The 20,289-nt window shown below is 37.4% G+C and overlaps 1 protein-coding gene across 4 annotated transcripts in view; it reads right to left on the reverse strand.

Annotated features, from left to right (window-relative positions):
* The window catches only part of Wdr44 (WD repeat domain 44), a 105,923-nt gene that overhangs the window by 14,985 nt on the left and 70,649 nt on the right, over positions 1 to 20,289 (reverse strand). For all 4 annotated transcript variants that reach the window (XM_075957472.1, XM_075957474.1, XM_075957471.1 and 1 more), the window contains 3 exons: positions 18,270 to 18,408; positions 16,322 to 16,386; positions 6,315 to 6,428 (listed from right to left, as the gene is read on the reverse strand). In XM_075957472.1, coding sequence (XP_075813587.1) covers positions 6,315 to 6,428; positions 16,322 to 16,386; positions 18,270 to 18,408 — 318 coding nt within the window. The remainder of the gene's footprint in view (positions 1 to 6,314; positions 6,429 to 16,321; positions 16,387 to 18,269; positions 18,409 to 20,289) is intronic.

Raw genomic sequence — 20,289 nt, forward strand, 5'->3', positions numbered from 1 at the left:
ACTAAATAGATTTCATTGATTTCATTGATGTACAACATTTGTAAAGGAAGTACTTATGATTCTTAAATCTTTGCAATATATTCAGCATTTTCAATTTTTGTAAGCTAGCTTCTGTAAGGTGATGAGCTATTGTGACATGGGAATGGGATGAGAGAGTATGGTTCTAAAGACAATTCCCTACTCCATAGTGACAAGCCTGTCAGCATGTTCCTTAACTCATATACATCTTTTTCAACTCCTTGAAAAACATCAGTGACCTCACCTGTTTTGATAACACAAATAGAGAACACACGCAAAGTACTTAAATTTGGTGACCTTGCTGCCTAAAGTCCTCTAACTGGCACATTCATACATTGTAGGAAGTTAAGGCCTACCAGGCCAAAAGGAGCCAACCTGGAGTCTGCCTGAACCTGTCAAAGGTCCTGTCTGTGCCTAGCCAATAAGGAGCATCCAAACAGTGTTTCTGAGTGCCTAGCAACAGGCTCTGTCAGAGGTCCTGACTTGCCTAGCCAATGAGAGATGAGCATGAGCTGTCAACTGTCAAGGGATCAGAAGGCCTGGGTGCTGGGAGGGTATATAAGCTTTTCCTCACTGTTAAACAAATGAATCTGCTGTGAGCCTTCTACCTGACTCCTGGCGTCTGTGTCTGCTGACATCGTGCCTTTTCACCCCCTCCCCCGAGGAAGACGTTAGGACTCAGCAATAATAGATAAAGTTCTTACTTCTCTATTTTTAATTATATGTGTGTAGGGGGTTATTTGAATGTTAAGTGTAGTTGCTCATGGAGAACAAAGGTATTGTATCTCCTTGGAGCTGGAGTTATAGACAGTTGTAAACTGCCCCATGCAGATGTTGAGAACCAAACTTGGGTCCTCTCCATGAGGAGCAGTATTCATTCTTAACTGCTGAGCCATATCCCCAGCTCCATTTGCAGGTAATATTAACTGAGCATTTACTGTGTGCTAAGTACTTTTTTGTTTGGTTTTGTTTTTTAAGATTTATTTTATGTGTATGGGTGTTTTGCCATTTGAATGTATGAGTACTGCATGCATATCTGGTGTCCATGGAGGCAATAAGAGGCTGTTGGATCCTTTAGAATTGGAGAAGCAAATGGTTTTGAGCCACCATGTGGGTGCTGGAAATGGAACCCAGGTACTCTGCAAAAACAGCAAGTGCTCTTAACTGCTAAGCCATCTCTCCAGCCCTATTTACATAGTGCTTTGTATTTACTCAGTTAATCTTTCCCTGCAACTCTGCAAAGAAGTTACTTTTACTATGCCTATTTTATAGGTGCTGTATAGTAAAGTTAAGGAAAGTGGCCAAAGATCCCACAACTACAAGGGGGCAAAGTAGTTAGAATATGAACGCTGGGAGTCTGTCTCCAGAGTCGTGACCTTAATTTAGGTGGTTAAGAGAACAACAAATATGTTTTGAGTGAATCTGAAATACAGACTATCTAGTAGGAAATTATTTTAGAAACTTGGTTTATTCTTTCATTTTAATTAAGATATAATTCCATCACTTCCCCCCTTTTCCTTTCCTTCTTCTAAAGCCTCCCATGTTCCTTCCTGCCACAACCCCTCCTATGCCCTCACTTACTCCCCCTTGAATTGAGGTCTTCATTGACTATCATTATTAATCATGGGAGAGGGGGAGGAAGGGAGTGAGATGGAGAGAGAGAGAGAGAGAGAGAGAGAGAGAGAGAGAGAGAGAGACAGAGAGAGAGAGACAGAGAGACAGAGAGAGACAACCTGCTGAGTCTCTTTAGTGTTGCATCAAAATGCAATTAGGTAAGAGGAACAAATTGTGTACACACAAGTGCACATACGCAAATAAATAAATAAATGTAATTTTAAAATTTGAAAACCAAAACTTCAAAATACTTTTTTTAAAAAAGGGCTCTGTTCCTCTTTGTGTTCATGTATGTACACCTAAATGTGTACGTACATACATGTGGAGGTCAGAGGATAACATTAGGTGTTGTTCCTCGGGTGCTACAACTTATTTTATGAGACAGGGTCTTTTACTGGTCTTGAATTTTCCAAGCTGGTCAGGCTGACTTACCAGAGGGAAAGAGAGTCACATGGGTCTATGTGTCTCCTCCTATCAGTGCCGTGATTATGATGTGTGCTTTTCTTTTTTACTGTAAAATTTTGGGATCAAACTCAGGTCCTCAAGTTTGCAAGGTATTTGATTTAAAAAGCAGACCACCAGACAGAAATATAGAGAGAGAAACACACACACACACACACACACACACACACACACACACACACACACACACAGAGAGAGAGAGAGAGAGAGAGAGAGAGAGAGAGAGAGAGAGAGAGAGAGAGAGAGAGAGATATCAACTATGGCAAATATAAAACACCAAGAACACGAACACCTAATGGGAATCAGCAATTCACAAATGGACTGACTCAAAAGTGGTGCATAGCATGGAATGTTGATGGAAGCCTATAATCCTGGTACTTAGCAGACAGACGCAGGGGGCGGAGGCAGAGGTGGGAGGATCACAGTGAGTGTGAAGCTGACCTAGGTCACAGAATGAGTGTTAGCCCACCCTCAGCTACAGAGACTCTGTCTCAAGGAAACGAACAAAGCAACAAACAGGTAAGCAAACAGAGTTCAGGCACAGCTTGATTTAGTTTACCAAAATATACCATTAATATCTCTGTGCTACACAGGGTTTTTCTGACATAATTAAAATATATGTATACCGTTTGTATCTCTGGTATTATTGTTTAGTTAATATAGTTCATTTTTCTCAAGTCATGGTATTCAGATATTATTTTCTCTCTTAAATTTTAAATGTATTTAGATACTGATTACTGACATAGTTTAAGGTATAAAGCAAAATGCTAAGGTGAACAGGCAGTGGTGGCGCACACCTTTAATCCTAGCCTCAGGAGGCAGAGGCAGACAGATCTCTGTGAGTTCAGAGGCCAGCCTAGGCTACAGAGTGAGTTCCAGGACTGGCTCCATAGCTACTGAGAAACCCGGTCTCAGAAAACCAAAGCAAAATATGCTAAGGTGTTTCATATTTAAATACCTTATTTAAAATTTGAGACATCTTAATTTTTTAGAAAACTATTGAGGTATTTAGTGGCAAAATTGTCCCTTTACTGAAGTTATACTATTACTCTATCGAAAAGAATCACAAGATGAACATTTCATGAAAAATAAATAATTGCATGAAGGTAGCAAGTTAGCCTTAAAGCAGGTTTAAAGATGGACCAGACTTGATATTTGTAGCTGTAGTTATCCATTTTGTGGATATGACTTTTGTGAAGTTATTTGGGTCTGGGCATCTGGGAAATAAGTAAGCAGCCTCTGTTTACAAAATGACGCCCACTGTCTAGGGCATGGATCCACGTAAAACCTAAAAAAGCTTTTAAGAAAATGGCTTCTAGACCCACAAAAATGGGAGCCAAGCACAGCTTCTTGGTAGTAGCTTTTTTTTCCAGATAGGTTTTGCTTGCTAGTAGCAAGCAGAGGCACAGCTCCTTTAAGAAAAGGTTTCCGGGGCTGGAGAGATGGCTCAGAGGTTAAGAGCATTGCCTGCTCTTCCAAAGGTCCTGAGTTCAATTCCCAGCAACCACATGGTGGCTCACAACCATCTGTAATGAGGTCTGGTGCCCTCTTCTGGCCTGCAGGCATACACACAGACAGAATATTGTATACATAATAAATAAATATTTTTTAAAAAAGGTTTCCTGACTCAGCATTACCAGCAAAAACTGGTTGGCTTCTTGGTTCATGCTGGCAGCAGAGACAGACAGCTCTGGTTCTTTCAAGAGGTCATGAACTTAAATGGGGTTTGTGAGCAGCATGCTGTGTGCTTAAAGGCAACATAAACCCATTGCACCCCTGGAGCTGTGGTGGTGAGCATGGTTTACATAGGGGGTGAACATGCCTCTGCCGTGTTGGACTGGGCAGAGCAAACAGGCAGAACTGCAGAATTGGTCCTAGCCACACCCACTTAGCATTAAAAGAAAGGGGGGGTCCTGGTCAGAAAATGATTACAGATACACAATAAAGATAGATTCAGATAAAAATAAACCTCTGATTGTATCATAGAGTGTTTAAAAATGTATGTAGGCTTGGAAGAGAGGAAAAAGAGTATAGACAAGAATACAGTCATAGATGAAAAGAGTAAAGACAATAAAATAAGTATTAAAAAGTAATAGAGTTAAAAAATAAGCCTCATAAAGATGGAAAATACAGAGTCTGGATTATGTATATTATTGTGTTTTCTTTTAATTTTTTGACTGTGGATGGGCTAAGTACAGAAAAACATTTCATTGTACAGCTGCTAAACTAAACCAACATAAATATTTTAAAAGTATCTTAACTTCAAAATTTGAGTCTAAGTATATGTTACTTTGAAAAAGAGGTCTGCTTTTGTTTCAACAGAGGGTGGGAACCTGTGGGTTCCTTCCAGACTAATGCTGTTTGATGGGAAAAGACCCCTCTGAAAGTCTCTGTGAACCCTAAAAATACTTCATCCAACAAACAACAGGAAAAATAGTTGAGAGAAAACAATGCACAAATTCCCAAAACTATTGTTTATAAATGTTTGTTTTTATTTAAAGAGGGTTGATTATAGATGGTTAAATGGTCAAGTCAATCTCTTTCTTAAAAAAAGAGGGGGGATATGATATAAAGAAGAAAACTTTACATTGTTATGGATCTTCGTTTATTGATACAAAATTAAGGTCAATTTTGTTATATGTATATTTTACTCTTGTTTAAGGTACTATGTTTATACAGCTCATTTAAAATGTAATATAAAATTAAAAATTATAGATTAATAGATAGTCATTTATAATAGTCAAACTTGTAGTAATGTTAGGTTTTCTAGATATACAGAGATGTATTTCAGTTAATCTTCAACCTTTCAAAGACATTTAAAAGGTTTTAAGAACTTAGACTTTTCTCAACAGTGAGACATGTCTGCTTCTGGCAACACCAATTACTTCAGAGAGGCTGATGGACATTGAATAAACTCGTTATGGAATTTGCCTTCAATGTGACAAGGCTAGTGATTTGGGCAAGAAACTGTTCTTTCCTGGACTGCTTGATGGTATGCTATACAAGCTGGACATGCAGGACCCACAGAAAAATGACTGCTTAACTTGCCTAAAGAAGGTCAGATAGTCCTTCAGGGTTCCTGATTCATGAAAGAGTCTGCCAGACATTCTACAGAACACAGAAGAGAATGACTGACAAACTGCTAATATAGACAGAATAGTCTTCCAAATTCTCTGCTTCACAGAAAAGTCTGCCAGATACTATGGACCTGTAAGCTGAATATGGATGCCCCAATGTTACAAAAGAATTTTGGGTGACTGTCCAGGCAGCGAGATGTCTCTGCCAATTCTAGAGTTTTGGAAGCAACTGTTTACAATGCACTTCCTATTTACTTAGGTAATATTATATCTTGGGATCTTTGCAGAGTTGAAGACAGATAGTTAACAGTTTTCCTTAGTTATGATCAAAGATAAATTGGATATAAAACTTTAGACTAACAAAAATAGGATAGATGATCGAGTATTTTCCTTAATTTGCCAAATGTAAATGGACTGGATATTGTAACTATAATTCTTGCTTGATAACTGTTTTATATACGTAATTTTAATATGTTAAAATTCAAACTTTTCTTTTTCTTTAGACATAAAAGGAGAGATGATGTGGGATTCCCTTATGTATGCTGTGAATGTTTTATTACTATTAGTTAATAAAGAACCTGTTTTGGTCAACAGTTCAGCAGAATAGAGCCAGATGGGAAATCTGAACTAAGATAATATAGAGAGAGTTGGCAGAGTCAAGGAGAAGCCATGTAGCTGCTGAAGGAGGCAGACGCCATGTAGCTGCCCAAGAAGCAAGAGGTAACAAACCACGAGCCTTGTGGTAAAATATAAAAGAATAGTAATGGGTTAATTTAAGATGTAAGAGCTAGCTAGAAATATGCCTGAGTCATTGGCTAAACAGTGTTGTAATTAATATAGTGTCTGTGTTATTTGGGTCTGGGTAGCTGGGAAATGAATGAGCAGTCTCTGTTTAGAGCAAAGGATCATTTCTTTCTAAAAATTACTGCATATAAAAAGCAAATGGCAAATAATACATAGATCTAAATTGTTAAGCAATATGAACGCTTTTAAATTCCTCTTTTTAGAACTCAGATTAGCTTATACATAACTTTCACTAAGTTGACAGCCTTCTAGTATAATAAGCATACAAATAAAACATTTTTAAATCCTAATGTCAAAGTCATACAGAATTAATGCATAATTCAAATAATAATTTCTTACTTTAGACCATGAAAGATCAAGGAGATCAGCAGTATGTCCTTTATATTTGCAAAAGGGCCGTTGCCGAAATGGTGCATTTTTGTCATCTGTGTCTTCATCAGTTCCGCTACATACCTAGTTAGATATAAAACAAACTTTAAAGCTGAGCTGTAGTGCTATCAAAACAAAAACTTCATACTTTTCCCACCCACCTGTTCTCTCATCAATTTGTATGATGCCCAATTGAAATTTCAAGCCACCCAAAGCAGACTCCCCTTTTTATGCTGATTTACTACTTACCACCTTTCTTTCTCTCCATGCAGTAACAAATTAGAATCATTCCTGAGGCAATTATACCCTGCTATCATAGTCTTTCCTCTCTCTAAAAGAGTCCTTTCTTTGTCCTTTTTCTAGCATCTATTTCTTCAGGAGAAGTAGGGCCAGCTCAAGGGTTTGAGTCATGACTAGGCTAAACTAATTTAGAATTAGCTTTCTCCATTTCCAAAAGATGACTAGTTTAGCCACAGGGTGTGTTCAACAGAGCTCCCTTAAGAGACTTTCCCCTTTTCTGCCTTTGAACATTGTTGTTTCCGTGTGACATTTAATACAGTAGTTGCCTTTTTATGACCATAAGGCAGAAAAGGTCCAAGATAAAAGAGAGTAGAAAGCAGGAAACTGGTGGGACTCTGTGCCCCTGATAATACTACTGAGATAACTCACCACAAGAAACCTTACCTCTAGACTCACTTCCTCATTATTTAAGCCATTTTTAGTTAGGTTTCTGCTATTAGACAGAGGTGTGTAGAAAATAATGCTATACATGCATGCCAAAATTTAGTTAGTGCATGCTTTGTGTATCCATCATCTGAATGAATCCTAGCAACTCTTTGAAATAGATATTAACACTATAAAGACATTAATAAAAAGACTTGTAGGTCCAAATAAACATTAGAAGGTCACAAAGCAACCTGTGGACAAGAGAATCAATGTAGAATAAAAGTCATCCAACTCCTTCTTTTATTGGTCTTTTGAGACAGGGTTCTGTGTATAGCCCTGGTTGTCCTGGAACTTGCTCTGTAGACCAGGCTGGCCTCGACCTCACAAAGATCCACTTGTCTCTGCTTCTTGTGTGCTAGGATTAAAGGCAAGTGCCACCAACATCCAGCTGTTATCTAACTCTTCTTTCAACTGATTTAGAGCATGTAGTGTGAAAGAAAACATGGAGTGCCAGCTAAGAATTTCATGTTTAGGAAAGAGTGACTAGGATGAGGATGGAGACAAAAGTTCACAGAACTATAAAGAGAAGACCATTTTGTGAAGGATTTCAAACTTGTAGCTCAAAAGTTTTGGTGGTATAAAGCCATGGAGAACCAATATAGAATTCTAAAAAGGAAAAAGTAAATGATCTTACTGGAACTTTCAAAGAAAACTGAACAATGTCCAAAACTATTTGGATGAAGCAAATGGAGGCAGGAAGAACAATAACTTAAAGAATGATGGCTTGGCTTAAAGTACAAGTCTTGAAAGATCTGAGCTGGGTTTCATTTGAAAGCTTCCTTCCTGAGGACTAACTTTCATAGTTTAGGACAAGGCTATGCCAGCTGCCAAGGGAGACAAGCAATCTGAGAAGCCCAGAAACCACAACAATAAGTATTCTAAGACTGTAACAGTGGCAATCATATCCTGGCAATAACCAACAACTATAATTGGATTTAAAGCCTACTCAACAGGAGGGAATTCATGCCTGCTATTAGAAACCTAGCTAACTACCTGGGACTAGTGAGGTCATGGATCTTAGAAGAGAAACTACTGCTGCCACTTTACTAAACCAGCATAATTTTTAATTACATTCTAAATACTTACCCTTATTCATACAGATAAGTGTAACTCACAGCCTTCGCCAAAGAAGCTTCTATTTGCAATAGGCAGAGACCATTATAGAAAATCAAAACAGGTCCAAAGGCAGAGAAAAACTGATCATATGGTGTATAGTCATGATGGTTATATCTACAATATAACTCCTACATCTAAGACTTAGGGAACCTGGACTTAGTCCCCAGCACCACATAATCCAGGCATGGTAGTAGATGTTATAGAACCCTAAAAACTCAGAAGGTGATGGCAGGAGAATCAGCAGTGTAAGGTCATCTCTTAGTATGCAGTGTATAGCAAGTCTGAGGCCAGCCTAGGCTACAAAAAAAATAAGTCAAAGTTTACCCTCATTATAAACAAAAATTTTAAATGTTGCTGTACAGTGGTGGTACACATCTTTAATCCCAGCACTCAGGAGGCAGAGACAGGCCGATCTTTGTGATATTGAGGCCAGCCTGGTCTACAGAACTAGTTCTAGGACAGCTAGGGCTACACAAAGAAACCTTGTCTCAAAAAAACAAGAAAAAATGTTTTAAATGTTGTCTAAGTGAATGATATACAAATCAGAGAGATAGCTATTAATTGTATTTTACATATGAGAACTTGATGAGTACAAACCAGGTATCCTGATTCCAAAAAAGCCAAAATAATACATTTTGCCTATTTAAAAAAAAAAGATCAGGTATGGTGTCATGTACCTTTAATCCTAGCACTGGAGAGGCTGAGGCAGGTTGACTCTCCATGATTTCAAAGCTAGCCCTATTTACACAGCAAGTTTCAGACCAACCAGGGCTACATAGTGAGACTGTCCCCCCACCAAAATAAAAAAAAATTATTTATCTTAAAAAAAAAAAGACTTAGGGAACATCGAGGAAGAAGGATCAGAAAGATTTTAAGAGCCAGAGGACCAGAATATCTGATGTGAGATTGTGTCTCCTAAAAATGACAGAGAAGCTTCATCCATGATACCTCTACTTTATGGCTCCCTAAACAAGATGCGAACAAAGACAACACCAAAAGATAAGCAATGAGGAAGTGGGAAATGTCCTGGGACCATACCACAGGACAAAGAACTATAGGAAACTAATAGATAATGACAGAGGGAGAAATAGTCTTCTCCCAAGGGATAAGCCCCCTTAACCGCTTACACAGTAACAAGTGTTCAGCACTGAATTCATGTAGACATAAGCAACACTAGCCATACTCAGTAGGTTATATTAATTTATTTACCTGTGTGTGTATATGAGAGAGGGAGGGGGAGGGAGGGAACATAGGAGGGAGAGAGGAGAGAAAATGAAAAGAGGCCAGGAATTTGAGAGGAAGCAATGTATGTGTGTATGTGTGTGTGTGTGGGGGGGAGTTCGAAGAAGGAAAAGGAATGGGGGTAAATAATGCAATTACATTTCAATAATAAAAATCATCAAAGTAATAAAATGTAGGGAAAATGAACAGTAGCCATGGGGTAGAAAATAAGCAATGACATTATTTGTCCATACTGGAATGTGATTTGTGAGTGCTGGGGATGGAATTCAGGGTCTCGTGCATGCTGGACAAAGGTTCTTAATACTAGACTATAACTCCAGCCCCACAGAGAAACTTAAAAGTTTATAAATATAAACATCTTCACAGGAACCATGCAGGCAAACCAGAACATTGAGCTCTGGGCTTTTTACCAACCACTTCTAGATAACAACTTCTTCCCCAAATTTAACTACCAGACTAGTGAGCCCCGATAAAAGATATAACTAACATTAATAGTCTTGCCCTATTACATAAAAGTCAAACAACTTGCTTAACAACTATCTATTTTTCATTAACTTCTAAGCACATTTCCCCTAACAGTGATTCCAGGTCTCTTTAATTTTTAAAACAGATTTGTTTTATTTTATGTGTATGAGTGTTTTGCATACATACATGTATGATGTATGTGTGTATGTATATGTGTATACCAAGTGTATGCCTGATGCCTTGGCAGTCAGTAGAGGTTGTTAGGTTCCATAGCACTGGAGTCTGCATGGCTGTAAGCCACTGTGCCAGTGCAGAAAACTGAATCTAGGTCCTCTGCAAGAGTGACAAGTATTCCTAACCATCTGCCTAGGTCCCTGGCCCCTAACCACCACCAGATTTCACTTTTTAAACAAGCATTTTATCTCACTGACTTTTTTGTGCTAGAGAGCTAATCTAGACCATTGCACTCTACCTCCAGTCCTCAGGTCTCTCAATATTTTTAATAAACTTTATTTTGGTTCTTCTGTGTAGCTGTCCTGGAACTCACTCTGTAGACCAGGACAGACTCAAACTCATATCTGCCTGCCTCTGCCTCCAGAGTGCTGGGATTAAAGGTTAAAGGTATGTGTCACCACACCAGCTCTATTTTTAATCATTTTATGCATGAGGAAAGTTTTCATGATGTGAAACTTCCTATTTATGGCATCATATTGGTGCTCAAAATGTTTTAGATTTTAGATTAGGTATGTTTGACTGGTTTATAGATTATTGGAAAATGACTTTTTGGGCTGGAGTGATGTCTCAGAGGTTAAGAGGACTGGCTACCCTTCCAGAAGATCCAGGTTTGACTTTCAGCATTCACATATTCTTGTAACAGTCTATACACATACCTCGGTTACCTAATTCTCCCCCTTGCCCACTGGCTCCAGTTACCCAGGCCTGGATGCTATTTCTTGAACACAGTAGAACTGCCTTGCAATTATTATTATATTCACTTCTAGGTACAAACAGAATCACTTCCTTACCACTTTCAGATTTTGCACAAATGACAAGCCAGGTGGTGGTGGTGCACGCCTTTAATCCCAGCACTAGGGAGGCAGAGGCAGGAGGATCTCTGGTTTACAAAGCATGTTGCAGTTACACAGAGAAATCCTTTCTCAAAAACAAAAGAATGAATTTGGACTCTTATTTTATGCCATTCATAAAAATCAATTAAAATGGATTAAAGAATTGACTTTAAAGCCTACACAGTAAAACTCCTGGAAAAACAAGGAAAACTTTTCTCGGCATTGGATCTGACAATGATTCATTGGCTATGCTGCCACAAATTGTGCGAAAGGTAAACGAGACCCGGGAGAGTGCAGTCGCTCTCCTCTGTTCCCAGCTGTGCATTCTGTAATTCCGGTTATTTACTTCGACTCTTTCAAGAGACAGACAGACATTCATGTCATTTTAGTACAGAATAGTACTATAACTGTTCTGTTTCATAATGTCTTATTAAATCTTTTATATCTACCCCATCATAGGTCTACAAATAAAAGGAAAACATTGCATGTGTATGGTTTTGTTATACCCACAGTTTTAAGTATCCACTGAAAGTTTTAGACCACCTCTCCCAAAAAAAAGAAGCATCAAAATCAAAAGCATTTTAGAGAAAAAGTAAATCCCAACACCTACAGGCAGACAGATCTCTATGAGCTCAAGGCCAGCTTGGTCTACAAAGCAAGGACCAGGACAGCCAGGCCTACAAAACTCTGTCTTGCAAACCAAAAAAGAAAACAACCAACCACATGAAATAGCAGCTATAGAAATAGAGGAAACTATGTGTCATCCAAATATCTGATAAAGTTTTATATGCAAATATATAAGGGACTCTACAACTGGACAGTAAAAAAGCTAAACTAAAATCAAATCAGATAACTCAATTAGAAATGGTCCAAAGGTCCAATGTGGCTCAGAGTTAGAGCAGTTTCCTAGTGTGCAGAAAATCCTAAGTACCACTTTTAGCATACATGCGCATGCGCAAGCACACACACGCATACAAGAGAGAGGGGGAGGGAGAAAAAAAAAGGACTTGATAGGCATGCTCCAAAGAAAATATTTGAATGGAGAACAGGTATACACAAAGGCATTGGACATCATTAACCATTAGAGTGATTTGATTGGTACCACTGCAAGTAAAAAAAAATGCTATGATGTATTGCCCTACAGTTGTCATAATGACTATCATAAAAAAATTCAGTTACAAACCCTGCAATCTACAATGGTGACCTGCCTTCATGATCTGATTGTGCAATAAAGGCACAAATGTAGCAGGAATAGCCAATCTGAGTCTCACCCAATATAAAAACCACACTTAAGTGCAGGCTCAATGGTACTTTTGGAATTTTTTATCTTACATTGGTTTTTTTTTTTTTTTGCATTACTAGTCTTTTGTTTATATACTGTGGTTTCTGGTCCAGTGTTTTTATGGTTTTTGTTTGTGTCTATATGTGTTTCTTATGCTTTTAAAAATTCTTTATTTTTAAAAAAATCACCTGTTTGATTTCTAAAGAGAGAGAGAGATGGCATATAGAGATGGATGGGGGAGAGTAGGAAGGATCTGGGAGGCGTTGAGGGAGGGGAAACTGTTATCAGAATATATTATATGAAAATACTATCTTAATAGAAATAGTAAATAGTAAAGGCTGATGACGAATATCTTGCATATCATCATAGAACCTTCATTTGGTGATGGATGGAGATAGAGACAGAGACCCACACTGGAGCACTGGACTGAGCTCCCAAGGTCCCAATGAGGAGCAGAAGGAGGGAGAACATGAGCAAAGAAGTCGGGACCACGAGGGGTGCACCCACCCACTGAGACAGTGGGGATGATCCATTGGGAGCTCACCAAGGCCAGCTGGACTGCTACCAAAAAAGCATGGAATAAAACTGGACTCTCTGAACATGGCGAACAATGAGGGCTGATGAGACGCAAAGGACAATGGCACAGGGTTTTGATCCTACGTAATGTGCTGGCTTTGTGGGAGCCTAGCCAGTTTGGATGTTCACCTTCCTAGATATGGACGGAGGGGGGAGGACCTAGGACTTACCACTGGGCAGGGAACCCTGACTGCTCTTTGGACTGGAGAGGGAGGGGGAAAGGAGAGGGAGGAGGGAGAGAAGGGTGGGAGGAGGGGGAGAAGGGTGGGAGGAGGAGGAGGGAAATGGGAGGCTGGGAGGAGGTGGAAACTTGTTTTTTTCTTTTTTTCTCCTTTTCTCAATAAAAAAAAAGAATTTGGGGGAAAATGTAACTCTAGGCACTGCTGGTGGGAATGTTGATCGGTTCAGCCACTAGGAATGACGGTATGGAGATTCCTCAGAAAATTAAAAATAGAATTCTTACATGATTCATTAATCTCTTTTCCTGGTGTAAATCCAGAGGAATTGAAGTCGGGATCTAAAAGATTTGCACTATCATGTTCACTGCAGCCAATGATGGAAGAATAGATAAAGTAAATGTGGCTTATACACATCATGGAATACTATTTATCCTAAAAGGAAAATGCTGCCATTCATGATAACAACAATGAGCTTAGAAGATAAGTAAAATAAGCTATACACAGAAGGGTAAATACTATATTGTTGTCACATAAATGATTAATGTAACATAACATAGTTCCATTCACAGAAGCAGAATATGGGGGCTGCCAGCGATCAGGGGAAAGATGAAGCAGATATTATTACTCAAAGCATATAAAGTTTCAGTTATACAAAATTAGTAAGTACTAGAGAGCACAGAACAATGATTATACTTAATATACTATATTATAGACTTAAAATTAAAATTAATAGTCCAAAAATTATCACAATAATTAATAAATAAGGGGAATGAAGAAACAACTGGAGTCGATGGGTAGATTTTTGGCATTCACTGTCCTTATGCTTCCATAGTTGTACATTTATCACCAAACTCACCAAATTATGTATGTTCAGCATATATAGCCTTTTACATGTCATAACACAATAAAGTATCTTTAAAACTTTTTTATTACATTTGTTATTTGTGTATGTGTATGAGTACATGCAAGTCAGAGTACAACTCATAAAAGTTCATTCTCTCTTTCTATTATGTGGATCCTGGGAATCCAATGCAGGTCACAAGGCTTAGTGGCAAGCACCTTTACCTATTGATGGTTCTCAATAAAATGTTGTAAAAAATTCTATTCTTTCATTTAATATTCATAACATAGCTTTGTCTTCTTTCTTTGTTTACTACTTCTCCAGTTATTTAAATAATTATTAATATGTTGTAGGAACTCAATAATACATATTTTTGGACTGAATGAAGACAAGTACCAGATATCAAAATGGCAACTAGTGTAGCATAATTCTTAAGAGCATAGGTTATAGAGGTAGAGGTGGAGACCAATTCTGATGCTATATTTATCAACTGTGAAACTGTTACTTAGTATTTCAAAGCTTTCTTTTTCTTTATCTATAAATTAGATAGTGAAAGTAATAAAGTATAGATTTATAAAATGTTGTAGACACAAATTTCACAAAAAAATTCTCAATGCCTTCTAGCTCTCTTTATTCAAGTTTTAGATTCTGATCTATAACCCCCCAACATTTCAATGATCTATTCCCCTCCAAAATTTTAAGTAGCTGTTAAGTGTTATTAATACTCATTGACATTCCACCAATTAAGTATACTGAACAAAAATTTACCCAAGAAAAACCTAGTTTCTAGGGTTTTAAAAAAAGCATCCTTACAATTTATAACATTAAGAAGAAACTTTACACAGAACCACTACATTATACTCTTGTCCAACTGCAGATTCTTAGAAAAACCCAGAAGGCTAAAAGTCCATGCTAAAGCCAACACTACTAGTTTTTAAACATTTAGACAGCAGGGCAAGCTAAGCATGCACCTCGCTTACACTTCCTGCGCTACTTTCGGTAATCAGGAGACACATCCTAGGAGTTACAATTCTAGGTTTGGGAACACTGCTAGGGAGTAGACGAGTGGCCTTGGCTCATCAGTATCTGCCCCCAACTGTACAGAAGATTCTTTCATGTTCTGCTTCACATGATGATACAGCATGTGAAAACACTTCAAAAGGGCTAAGACACCCAACCATGAACCAGACCAACTGCATAGGAAAATGATCTCTACTGTGCTTATTGTGCTCCACTGTATCTAATTAGGTTCAAAAATAATTCCAGACAACAAACCCCAAAAGACATGAGACAGAAGCCTCTCTCAGCTGTTTTGAGAAAGAATGAGAGAAGTCAAAGCAATCTCAAATGACCTTTTCCTGAAAATGACAGACTACTCAATTGTTTCAGAAGAAAAAAGTTAAATAGTATAAGACAAAGACTAACTTTTCTATTAAAGAAGTTTAATAGTTCTCATTTATAATGTTTTATACTCCATTAACATTGTAATTACACTTAGAGATCGGGGTGGGGAGGTTAGACAGAAATAGTTATGAATCTATAAGCTGCTAAGCATAAACAAGACGCAGTATAGTTTGTCTTTCAAAAACAACAAATACTTAGAGGCTTTATAGTAAATTAAACTAATAAGTAAACAAACCCTGTTCTCCAAAGCAGTTAAAATTGTCACTATGCATTAGTGAGTGAAGGTTTTAGAGAAAAAGTGGCCCATGTAGAATGGGCATAGTTTAAATGGAAAGAAGGGAGACTAGAAGCATTCAGATAAGGGAAAAACTTAGAGTAAAAGCACAGAAGCGGGATTTCAATGCTGACGGCACACCTACTACAGTCAGCATGGAATAAGATGTCAAGGATTAGTTCAAAGCCTAAACAGAAGGAAGTATGGTAAACAATATATAAAACTACACATGACATATTATCAAAGCACAATGAGTAATAATTCTGCCTGCTGGATTTAGGGAAACTAATAAGAGAACATAAGCCATTTAAGCTGAATTCAGATAGGGTATTCTGGACAAAGTAAATACATGGGAAAAGATATCATTGTGAAAGAATATTTATGACAGATCAGCATGGGAAGTAGAACTTGCAGACACCAGAGTATTAGAACTGAGTTAGAAAGGCAATATGATGCAATATTAAGAAGTATCTTTTTTCCTGGAGGCAATAAAAAGACATCAGAAAATTTAACTATAATAAAACTATAAAATTAATATTTTTAAAAATATTAAACCTGGATTAAAGTGATATTTTATTTAAGTATGCATCATTAGGTTGGTACCTTGAATAATATTCACCACTTGACAATCCTGAAACTTGATGATTTTTCACTTGGGAATATAAATAGAAGAAACACTTGAAACACTTGAATATTATGTGTTAATTTTAATCAACACCTTGACAAAATTTATAATAGAAAAATATTTTAGGGCATCAAATAAATCATAGAATTTAACAAAAGTAACCATAAAACTTGAACATACCCCTGTGTCTGTGTCAGACTTTGATGAACTTAGACTTTCCTGAGATGGTGATGGTGACACACGGCCTAAAAGCAGCATAGTAGTTGTTAAAAAACATATATGAATATAAGCTAATCTACCAACAAAAATATTCTGAAATAATAATAGTCAAAATAGAATACCCTGGAAAAACATATTTTCTAAATGTGAACTATAACCACACAAGCACCTACATGTTGGTCTTTATCATTTTTATCAATTTTAATAAAAGAGCTTAAACAGTTCCCTAAATTAGTAAACAAAATATCATCTAATCTTCGTTATTCATAGTGAATACATTTTTACTAATTACAAAAAGTAGCAAGGGGAAACAGCAAAAGACCAATAAAAGGTCTGAGCTGAGGTCAGGCTTCAAAGGTAACTGCAATTGTCTTTTTGCCTTAGGTAGAACAAGAAATGTCCATGTAGAACAAGAAAAGCTCACTCACTCTACAAGTAACCCATTTGAACTTTGGTCACATCATCTTCAATTATATATTATGACATACATTAAGGAAATCCACAAAGGTTTTCTAAAGAATATAGGGTCCCCAGGTCTGGTGGCACAGCCCCATTAACTCAAGATACTCATGAGGTTGAGGCAAGATCTTATGTTCAAAGCCTGCCTGAGCTACAAAGAGAGTTCAAGGCCAGACTGGGCATCACAGTGAGATACTGTAATTTCTTAGAGTGAGAGACAGATTGTATAGAGATTAATCATAGATGACTGGTACACTGTGTTCTTTAAATTGGTATTGCACTCTATATTCTCACCAATGGTTAAATCTATTTTCTTTCCTCCCATTTCTTAACGTCTTATTTTCAACCTTAGATGATTAGGAAAGAGATGATTTGTGGATAAAGTTAGTTACATTAAAAATTATAAGAAAGTTGGGCCAGGAGGTGGTAGCGTACACCTTTAATTCCAGCACTTGGGAGGTAGAGGCAAGCAGATCTCTGGGAGTTCGAAGCCAACCTGATCTACAAGAGCTAGTTCCAGGACAGCTAGGACTGTTACACAGAGAAACCATGTCTCGAAAAACAACAATAACAAATATATATATATATATAAGTTATATATATATATAAGTTAGCTCATACAATTAGAGTCCCTACTTAATTAAATTTTTAGTGATAGTGTTTACATATATTCATAATATTCTGAGGTCAGTTTTTTGTTGTCAGTTAACAGTTTTTCATATATCCACTGATTTCATATATCCACAAACTTAATTATTCTTCATGGCTTAATTTTCTTAATCTTTCTTTACATAGTGGGTATACGTAGTATTTTTATTATTTCTCCAGTTTAATTCAATCTTTCATTTTAATTTAGGATAGAAGTGAAGGTTGCCAGGGGAAACCAAGTAATTTCTGTTTGATAAAATTACATATTTACAAGAGAAGGTATAAATCAAAAGCTATGTGGTATTCTTTTCATTAGGTCTAGAGATTTTTGCTATTGCTGTTTACCTTGTTTTTATTTAGTTTTGAGACAGTCTTGCTATATAAGCCATATCATCCTTAAATTCCTGACCCTTTGGCCTCAGTCCTGCAAAGCGTCAAGATTATAGGTGTACAACACCATATGATGTAAATGCTGGCTAGTATGATAAGTAGTGTTTCCTACAAATCACTGACCAGTTAAAGGAAGAAATACAGTTGAATATTCGTTATTAGATTTTGGAACTTGTTGGATTTTTTAAATAATTGCATGGTCTTTAAAAGTTCAGCATCCCTAATCTGAAAAAAAAAATGAAACCTAAAATTCTTTAAACTTAGAAACCTTTGAGCACTTTTTCAACATTTCATGAGTTTCAGATTACAAAGCATTTTTAGTTTGAGAACTGAGGATTCTCAACAAATGCTACACCTAAAATGCAAAAAAAAAAAAAAGATTTACTTAGATATTTAAAGAAATGAAAAATACCTTCAGTATTGTATTTCATTCGCATGTTGTTGAAATAGTCAAAAGCATTTTTTAAAGCCCATATCCTCACTATATTGTCTTGTCCAGCTGAGGCAAGTAATCGGCCACAGTGAGAAAATTTCATTGTCCAAACAGCTCCCTATGAAAACAGAAGGTTCAAAATGACTTTACAAGCTTAAGAGACGTTCCTTTAACTCAACCTTTAAACTTCTACCGCATTATACATAGTAAGATAACACTAATTTTCATAAGATGTGTTACAGCCACTTGTGCAATAGTGCTACCAGAAAGGGAAGCTTTCAGAAGAAAGGTCTGTTAGGATCATTAACATTTCCTATATTTTAAACTAACAAACTTAAAACCCCAAACTATGTTCACATATTAAGAAAAATGAGGGGTATTTTTGGTTGCATATAGGCATGTGTGTGTGGACTTAAGTGTAGAGGTCAGAGGGTAACCTCAGGTGCCATTTATGAGAGTCCCTATGTAGCTAGAAGCACAAACCACAGTTTGGAAACTCCAGTCCCTTAGCAGGACTGAAAAGAATAAGGCCTAGCCTACGTTAGCTGCCTATAGCATAGTGCCCATATCATGAGACACTTCAAAGGACCTAAACAGTTTGGTCTTATTCTGCTTTTCTCTCTACAGTACATGACTAGACTCTCTATAGAAACTGAAATCATTGGATATGTATATGATCAGAAAAGTGTTAAAGAATAGGAGTCTTTAGTAGGAAGGGCCAAATCCTATTCCAACAAATAAGGTTATAACACAGACTTAGGTATATTAAAAACATTAGCTGCCTATGGATTCTTTATCTAAGTTAGAAGCAAGTTAATTAACTTAAATAGCGTTTATTTCTATAAAAGTCAAATACAGTAAAAAATCATTTGGATTCCAATATAATGGGCTTTTTACTTATTATTATTATTGTTTTTTTGAGACAGGGTTTCTCTCTGTAGTCCTAGCTATCCTGGAACTAGCTCTTGTAGACCAGGCTGGCCTCAAACTCACAGAGATCCACCTGCCTTTGCCTCCTGAGTGCTGGGATTAAAGGCGTGTGCCACCACCGCACGGTGAGGCTTTTTACTTAAGTAGGAAATAAAGGTGGACTCAACATAGTATAAAAAATTTTATCAAATAGATCTTTCACTTCCTTGGTCAGAGTTACCCCAAGATATTTTATGCTATTTGTGGCTATCGTGAAAGGTGATGCTTCTCTGATTTCCCTCTCTGCATCCTTATCCTTAGTGTATAGGAAGGCCACTGATTTTTTGGAGTTGATCTTGTATCCTGCCATATTACTAAAGGTGTTTATCAGCTGTAGGAGTTCTTTGGTAGAGTTTTTGGGGTCGCTTATGTATACTATCATATCATCTGCAAATAACGAAAGTTTAACTTCTTCCTTTCCAATTAGAATCCCCTTGATCCCCTTATGTTGTCTTACTGCTATTGCTAGAACTTCAAGCACTATATTGAAGAGGTATGGAGAGAGTGGACAGCCTTGTCGTGTTCCTGATTTTAGTGGGATGGCTTTGAGTATCTCTCCATTTAATTTGATGATAGCTGTCGGCTTGCTGTAAATAGCTTTTATTATATTTAGGTATGACCCTTGTATCCCTAATCTCTCCAAGACTTTATGACTCTAGAGGGGTTCCCAGGGGTCCAGAGAGATATCCCCAACTAGGTCCTTGGGCAGCTGAAGAGAGAGCCTGAAATGGCCCTATCCTATAGCCATACTAATGAATATCTTACATATCACCATAGAACCTTCATCTGGCACTGGATGGAGATAGAGACAGAGACCCACATTGGAGCACTGGACTGAGCTCCCAAGGTCCAAATGAGGAGCAGAAGGAGGGAGAACATGAGCAAGGAAGTCAGGACCGCAAGGGGGGAACCCACCCACTGAGACGGTGGGGCTGTTCTATTGGGAGCTCACCAAGGCCAGCTGGACTGGGACTGAAAAAGCATGGGATAAAACCGGACTCTCTGAATATGGTGGACAATGAGGGCTGCT

This window comes from Microtus pennsylvanicus, chromosome X, assembly GCF_037038515.1.
Source record: "Microtus pennsylvanicus isolate mMicPen1 chromosome X, mMicPen1.hap1, whole genome shotgun sequence".
Taxonomy (NCBI): Eukaryota; Metazoa; Chordata; class Mammalia; order Rodentia; family Cricetidae; genus Microtus; species Microtus pennsylvanicus.